At 45.2% G+C, this 8,475-nt stretch overlaps 1 protein-coding gene across 1 annotated transcript; it reads right to left on the bottom strand.

Moving 5' to 3' along the window:
• Positions 1-7,384: 7,384 nt before the first annotated feature.
• Positions 7,385-8,065, bottom strand: LOC133814005 (pectinesterase inhibitor 10-like). Its single transcript, XM_062247029.1, has 2 exons — positions 7,604-8,065; positions 7,385-7,528 (listed from the first exon to the last, which is right to left on the bottom strand). The coding sequence occupies exons 1-2, from the start codon at positions 8,063-8,065 to the stop codon at positions 7,385-7,387; spliced, it is 606 nt and encodes a 201-aa protein (XP_062103013.1).
• Positions 8,066-8,475: the final 410 nt, after the last annotated feature.

Below are 8,475 nucleotides of genomic sequence, written 5' to 3'. Positions count from 1 at the left end.
AATATGTTTGAATTGCAGGGCGTGACCCTAAGACTGTATTTGTTAGTATTCTGTACTTGTTTATTATGCTGTGAGTGCTCTTATGTGAATGATCAGCAAGAGCCGGGAATGGTGTAGGCCGAGATCGGCAGGGGGGTCGGGAACGGCGTTAGGCACGTTGAGTGCAAGGCCGAGTACGGCAAGGGGCTGGGAGCAGCGTTGAGCACGTGGAGTGCGAGTTGCCAAGGCGAGTCCCTAAAAGGATACCTAGGATATCCTCACGATGTGGACCGCGAGCCCAGGGCTTGGTAAATGTCTGGGACGGCTAAGCCGTATGTGTTTAGCCCATTGGTGGCCTTTTTATATGCTTGATATATGTGTTGCATATGTTATCTGTTTGTGGGTTTTCTTGCTGGGCTTCGGCTCACAGATGCTCTGTAGTGCAGGTAAGGGTAAGGAGAAAGCCAACCAACCACGTGTGTAGCAGGCATGAGGCGGCGTGTACATGTTTGGCCAGCCTGGCTGCCACAGCCGGTGGATTTTGGGAGATGTTTGTAAACAACCCTAGATTTTGTCGTTTAGTCGACTTGATTCAGTTTGTATGTTGTAAATATTTCTAAATTGTATTTTGGGATCCCAAGTATTAAATTTTTAAGATTTTTAATGAAATGAGTTTATTTCTAAAGTTTTTCCTCAGTTCATGGCTTAGTTACACTGTTTGATCTAAAACCTCGATTAGCGAGTTGAATGCACGTTTTAAACTCACTTAGTAACGGCTCTAAGGAAGTAGGGCGTTACAGGTCGCCAATCCTGTTTTGGTCCCGAAGCCCAACGGGAAGTGGCAGACCTGCATCGACTTTTATGATCTGAATAAAGCATGCCCCAAAGATTGCTTCCCCTTGTCGAGAATTGACCAATTGGTGGATGCCATTGTTGGGCACGAGCTCATGTCCTTCATGGATGCATACTCGGGCTATAACCAGATTGCCATGAACCCTGCAGACCAGGAACACACTAGCATCATGACCCCAACCAACGTTTATTGTTACAAGGTCATGCTCTTCGGGCTGAAGAATGCGGGAGCTACATATCAGAGATTGGTCAACAGAATGTTCGCTAATCAGATCGGGAAAAACATGGAAGTGTATGTTGACGACATGTTGGTCAAGTAAAAATAGCCGATAACCATGTTCCCAACCTAAAGGAATGTTTTGAGATCTTAAGGAAATATGGTATGAGGCTGAATCCCCAAAAATGTATCTTCGGGGTTGCGTCAGGAAAATTTATGGATTTCATAGTCAACACCCGAGGAATAGAGGCGAACCCCGATAAAATCAGATCGCTACTCGAAATGCCATCTCCCCGGTCGTGAAAAGACGTCCAAAGTCTAACAGGAAGGGTGGCAGCCCTTAATCGGCTCATTTCCAAATCAACTGACAAGTGTTTTCCATTCTATAACCTTCTACGGGGAAATAAAAAGTTCTAGTGGACCGATGAGTGCGAGCGTGTTGTCTAAACCAACAGCAGGAGAGCCTTTTTTTCTTTACCTAGCTGTCATGGAAGATGCGGCTAGCGCCGTGCTGGTCCGGGAAGAAGACCAGTCTCAGAAGCCAGTCTATTATATTAGCAAAAGGCTCCTCGGAGCCGAATCCCGATATCCGTTGATGGAAAAAATGGAATTCTGCCTCATCACGACATCCAGAAAGCTTAAGCCATATTTCCAGTCCCATTCAATCCACGTCATTACCGATCAACCCTTAAGGCAGGTATTGCAGAAACCTGAGGCATCTGGACGTCTTTTGAAATGGGCCATCGAGCTCAGCCAATTCGAGATACTATACGTACCGCGAACTACAATCAAAAGCCAAGCTCTGGCTGATTTTGTGGCAGAGTGCACCGGATTCCAAGAGGAACCGATGGAAGAACTAGTGCACGCCTTGTGGAGAATCTTTATGGATGGCTCATCTAATGAGGATGGGTCCGGAGTTGGAATCATTCTGATCTCCCCAGAGGGACACCGTTTCCACTCCGCGTTACAATTTGAATTCGAAGCATCTAACAACGAGGCCGAATACGAAGCTTTGTTGGCTGGGCTAAGGGTGGCCCGGGAGCTGAAGGCTAAGGCCATTCAATGCTATAGCGATTCCCAGCTCGTGGTTAACCAGGTATCAGGAGAATACCAGGCGCGGGGAACCAAGATGGCGGCCTACCTAGCCAAGGTAAAGAAGGAGCTGTCCACATTTGAATATAGCGTAGTCGAACAGATCCCTCGGGAGTAGAACGCCAATGTCGATGCCTTAGCAAAACTCACCACCTCCAGGGAAGTCGAAACCTTGGGTTTAATACCGGTGGAATTCTTGGAAAGGCCGAGCGTAGATGAGACTACGAGAGAGGTCGAGATGATCGATGCCAGGCAAACTTGGATGACTTTCATAATCGAATACCTTACAATAGGAAAATTACTTGAAGAGCGAAGCGACGCGAGGAGAATACTTTATCAGGCCCCAAGGTATACAATTGTAGACGGGACGTTGTACCGGCGTGGCCTTTCTTTGCCTCTTCTGTGATGTGTTATGCCAGAAGAGGCCAAGGCTATTCTACAGGAGGTGCATGAAGGCTTTTGTGGGGACCACGCTGGGGGGCAAAGCCTGGCCTTGAAGATATTGAGGCAAGGATATTATTGGCCCACTATATCAAAGGACTCAATTTCTTACGTCAAAAAGTGTGACAAGTGTCAGCGGTTCGCCATGATCGCCCGAACTCCGCCAGTCGAGCTGAAGATGATCTCATCCCCGTGGCTGTTTGCGGTCTAGGGAATTGACTTAGTTGGTGCCCTGCCCACGGGAAAAGGAGGAGTTCGCTATGCGGTGGTGGCTATTGACTACTTCATGAAATGGGCAGAAGCGAAGCCCCTGGTGACAATAACATCAAAAAGAGTCCTCGATTTTGTGGTTAAGAATATTGTCTACCGATTCGGGCTGCCGAAGAAGATCGTGTCGGATAACGGAACCCAGTTCGATAGCAACCTCTTCACCGAATTCTGTGAGAAGCACGACATAATTAAAAGCTTCTCCTATGTGGCCTACCCCTAGGTTAATGGGCAGGTTGAGGCTGTGAACAAGACGCTCAAAGCGAGCCTTAAGAAGAGGCTGGATGAAGCTAAGGGAGTTTGGCCTGAACAGCTCCCCCAGGTGCTGTGGGCATACTGGACCTCACACCGAACTTCGACGGGGCACACTCCTTTCTCCTTGACTTTCAGAAGCGAGGTCGTCCTTCTTATCAAAACAAAGATAGCCTCGCATAGAGTCCGGGCGTTTGACCAAGACCAGAACGACAAATTGCTCAGCGCGTCCCTCGACCTAATTGACGAAAAACGAGAAGCTTCGCAGCTCCAGCTCGCACATTATCAACAAAAGATCACTCGTTATTTCAACTCAAGGGTCAAAAGACGTATCTTTAACTTAGGCGACCTGGTGCTCCGAAGACTCTTCTTAGCCGATAAAGATCCCAAGGACGGAGTTTTGGGACCAAAGTGGGAAGAACCCTATCAGTAAATAGAGGTTGTGAAGGAAGGGACCTTTAAACTAGCTCGGCCTAATGGTGAGGCGATCCCACGGACATGGAACGTTGTACACCTAAAAAAATATTATCAATAGACATACTTTTGTGAGGCTTAATTATGAAAGCCACCTTGTTTTATTAAAAAATGAGAAGTACATTCTTTGTATCGTTGCATGTTTCCGTGTGCGTATAGGCTTAAAAGGGTGTGCTCAGAGTAACCAAGAAAGATCCCTCTCTGGTTACTTGGGGGGCATATATCCTGGACACAACCAGGTCCTAAAACTTAGAAGTTGGTTAAATTGATTAATCAGTGTTTTTCCTAAAAGGCACGAGGTATTAATAAAACTAACGCGAACTAAGTTTTTAAATTGATATCCTGGACACAACTAGGTCCTAAAACTTAGAAGTTGGTTAAATTAATTAATCAGTGTTTTTCCTAAAAGGCACAAGGTATCAATAAAACTAACGCGAACTAAGTTTTTAAATTGATATCCTGGACACAACCAGGTCTTAAAACTTAGAAGTTGGTTAAATTGATTAATCAGTGTTTTTTTCTAAAAGGCACGAGGTATCAATAAAACAAACGCGAACTAAGTTTTTAAATTAAATATCCTGGACACGACCAAGTCCTAAAACTTAGAAGTTGGTTAAATGTAACGCCCCAAACTCCAGGGACCGTTACGGTGTGCCTTGTAAACAGTGCTAAACTCGCTAATCGAGTCATTTGGCCAAAACGTGTAACTAAGTATGATTAGCGGTTTAGGGTCTAAACATTTTTGGTTAAGATGTAACGTTTCACTAGAATGTTTAATATATACATTGGGATCCCGAAAATATAATTTCAGAGTCTATTACAGAAAATATTTACAACAGGCCGTTCTAAGCGGCAAAACAGGGTTCAACCCTAGTTCCACTTTAAACCTCGGCCGTGGCAGACGAGCAGCTGCATATGTACACATCATCACCTAAGCTCTCCAACTCAAGGATGGTCCAGCTTCCTTTTGCCTTTACCTGCACCACGTAGCACCCGTGAGCCGAAGCCCAGTAAGAAAACACAATAAAGCATGATATAATATCAACAACGATCATAATAACCATTCAGGACTATCAGTCCAAGCAAATAGGTGACAATAGCCAAAAGTCACAATAATGAGCATCGCTCCTTCAAGCCATGTGACGATAGGGTCACCAGGGCTTAACTGATACATGATCCTTTCATAAGTTTGATTAGGACAGGTGCAAGGTGATTAGTCATCAACATAACCTTCCTCACGACTCTAGAGTCGAAGCTATGGACAACGTCCCTTAGCCATGTGACAAACGGTCACCGGGGTCAACACCTTGGCTATAGTCATCTGGTCGTAGACCAGGCAAGCGCTTATAAGTTCTTCGACCCTTTGGGTCGGTCTAGCATTAATACCCCATATGAGTCATTCAATGCATGATTCTCGACTCTAGAGTCGGTCCCTGACTAGTCAGTGTCTTTCACTAGTAAGACATGCCACCAATCACATATCACATGTTCCACATCCCTAAACGAGGCATTTAGCATGCTTACCAAACAGATAGTAGTGCTATTAGGGCCATGCATAAACACAGAGGCTCAAGCTCTGAACAGTATCATACTCAGTATATAAAGCATGTCCCAAACACATGTTTCTCATGCATCATATGTAATAAATCCAACAATCTAACATGCATCAATATCAGCCATGCATGTCACGTTTAATAACCAACCAACATGCATCAAGAATAGCCATGCATGTCATACATAATAATCAACAGACATGCATCAATAATAACCACGCATGTCATACCCAGTAATCAACCAACATGCATCATAATATCCATGCATGTCACATTTACACAGGGTGCAGTTTTCTTACCTCAATGTCGAGCTAGAACGATTAAAAGAACAACCCTTGAGAACGATCAACTTTTAGTCCTTTAGCGGTCACCTAGTCATAACCAAATATAAGGTATCATTAATAAAAATGATCAACTTAAGTTCCCAAATCAATATCTAGCCTCCGGGACAACATTCCCCACTTAACCGGGTACTAGGACCAACCCTGAGGCCTATGGTAGACATCCCTAGGCTAAAAACACAAATTTGGTCAAATCTGCCCTGATGGGCCGCGGCTCATCCTCCTGACAGAGCCATTTTCACCTTTAGAGCCAACACAGGCCGCGGCACGCCATAGACAGGCCGCGGCTCATTTCGCATATCAGCCAAGAAACCAGCACGCACCAGCCAACTCTCCCCTGCGTTTTCCCTTGGAACCAAGCCTTCAAACCAGTCCCAAACCTCAACCTAACACCCAATTTAACCACTAAACATTATCAACAACTCAACCACATCAAAACCCAAGTAAAACATCAATTAAACTTCCATTAATTCCAACTATTCACCATAAAATCAAAAGCTGAAAGTTCAAACCCAAAACAGAGTATACCATGAACCTAGTGGCTGGAACTTACCTCAAACACGGTTTTGAATCCCCTATAATGATTGAAACAAGTCCCCTAGCTGCCACCTTTGATTTCCTAGCTCAAAACGTCAAGATGGCCTCAAGAACACCAAAGAAGGATGAAGGGAAGAATGATGTACGGGAAGGGAGAAGACAACCCCTGTTTTTGTTCTATATTTTCTACAGCCTTTAAGTCATATATATCCTTAGGGTGATATAAATCCTTAAGGTCAAAAGACCATAATGCCCTTAGGCCAAATAAACCCCTCTAAAAGCTTCCGAGGGTAAAACCGTCCTTTCTCGCCTATCTCGTTAATTATAATTAACGCTCTCCAATTCCCGCTATTCTCAATATTCCCAAATACCAATAAATCATATCCCATTACCCTTTAATTCCCGGTAATGCTCTAATCATTAAATTTACCCCGAGACTCATCCCGAGCCCCGAACTTAAACCCGTTATGACTAGACCGAACACTTACATCACATGATCGTCTCATGTCGATAGCTCGAGCCAATCCACCTAATAATGTGGCTATATTAATTAATCACAATCATGCACCCAAAATATACAATTACGCCCATAGTGGCCAAATTACCAAAATACCCTCATAATTAACATATGAGCCCATATGCATGCATTCACCATCATATAATAGTATAATTCACGTAAACATGCATATAATCATTAAATACTATAATAAATAAATTATGGCCCTCCCGGCCTCCTAATCAAGGTCCTAAACCTTATTAGGAAATTTGGGGCATTATATTAAAATTGACTGGAAGTGCTTTGCAGTCTCAAAGAAAAACAGTCAATAAACTAACACGAACTAAGTTTTTACCAAACACATCATATTAAAAAGAAAAATAAATGATGAAATAACTAAAATCATAAATTTGTCTCGAGGAGAAAAACCTCGTAATAAATAATTACAAAAGATAAAAATGAAATAGAAAAATCCTAAGCCCCCCCAAGTCGCTCCGAGGACATCAACTCCTCAACATCCTGCTTGCCGGCAGCAGAGGTCTCCCCGGTCTCAGTCGCCGCCGGCAGCTTCGACTATAGCCGAGCCTTGAACTTCTCCAGGTAATGTCCCCATGCATCGAGGGCCATGAATGAGAAGTTTCCGTCTTAGTTGAAGGCCCAGCAATGGTACAGCATACTCTCCATGGAGAAGGTCGACGCTTCCTTCTCCTCTAGGACAGCTGCCTCGGCTTCCAACAGCTTTGCATTGGCCTCCTCAAGCTCGACCTGGAGAGCTGCCGAAGTAGCTCTCGCCTCCTGCTCACCTGCCTAAGCTGCGACAAGGGCAGCTTTCACTTCCTGCTCGGCTGCTTGGGCAGTATTGAGGGCAGACTTTGCTTCCCGCTCACTCGCTTGAGCCACCACCCCTGACAGTCTGCTCATTCTGCTCCGATGCGGCAAGAGCAGCTTGGGCCGTGGTCAGCTCAACCTTAATCTCCTCATTCCTGGACCTAGCCCGAGAGATGTTGCGGTGGAGGGCCAAGACCACCTGCAAAAAGCAAAGGAACAGTTAGATGCATTCCCGAAAAGTAAGATGTAAAAAGTGGTCGGAATAAGTACTTACTGTGAGGTTCATCCCGAGAGAATATTCCATCACGTTCTCAGGGTTCCTCTCCTCGATTGCCCTCAGATCGGTGGGCTTGGCCTTGTAGAAATGCTCCACCGAGTAGTTCGTCGTCTCGTAGACGGTCCCCCGGATAGTGTCTGGAATCAGCTCCAGATCCTGAGGGTTGACGGTGATTCGGACTGTGGCGGCAAGCACCGCCGGAGCTGGGGGACCAACCGGTGCTACCGGCTCCCGAGAAGGAGGAGGAGGGGGAGGAAAGTGAGGAAATGTCACGGTAGGTCCGGCAGTAGGTGCAGCTCCTAGGCCCGAGCTTTTCCCCTTAGCCGAGGAATGAGAGGTGGTTGCAGCCGGGGGCGACGTTTTCTTAGAAGAAGGGCGAAGCCTCTTGACGAGGGGAACCTCAATTGGCTTCCCTCTTGGGAACATCGAACGGATGTCAGGTCCTCCCCTCTCTGCCATCTCCTCGCCTAAAAATAAGAATGAAAAATACGTTAAGGATACATGCACATTCCTCAAAAGAAAATTATTAACAATAACACAGTAAAAAAATTTCCTACCCTCTGAGCTAGAGGAAGAGTCTACTTCCACGACCTCCGATGTCACGCCCCAGCAGCCCCGGGACACACGACGGTGATCGGTGAACCGGAAATTTGACTCGTTGCCCGAGTCCTTTGGTTAAAAACGTGCTTCTAATGTCATTATTAGGTTAAGGTGAAAATCAATAAAAAGGAAAGGATATATTTTATTAAAAACTTTTCATGGGCCCATCAGAACATTTACAAGTTATTTACATCTCAAAATGGCCATTACTATTCAAAATTTACAACCCGCCGACCTAAGCGGCAAAATTAGGGTAAACCCCCTAGTTC

This window comes from Humulus lupulus, chromosome 2 (genome assembly GCF_963169125.1).
Source record: "Humulus lupulus chromosome 2, drHumLupu1.1, whole genome shotgun sequence".
NCBI lineage: Eukaryota > Viridiplantae > Streptophyta > Magnoliopsida > Rosales > Cannabaceae > Humulus > Humulus lupulus.
This window is presented reverse-complemented; position numbering and strand designations above follow the sequence as displayed.

Excerpts from the sequence above, each read along its gene's own strand:
- LOC133814005 (XM_062247029.1), bottom strand. The coding sequence starts at position 8,065 with ATGGCAGAGAGGGGAGGACCTGACATCCGTTCGATGTTCCCAAGAGGG. Across the intron at positions 7,529-7,603 it reads CTCTCGGGATGAACCTCACA|GTGGTCTTGGCCCTCCACCG; the intron begins GTAAGTACTTAT and ends TGCTTTTTGCAG.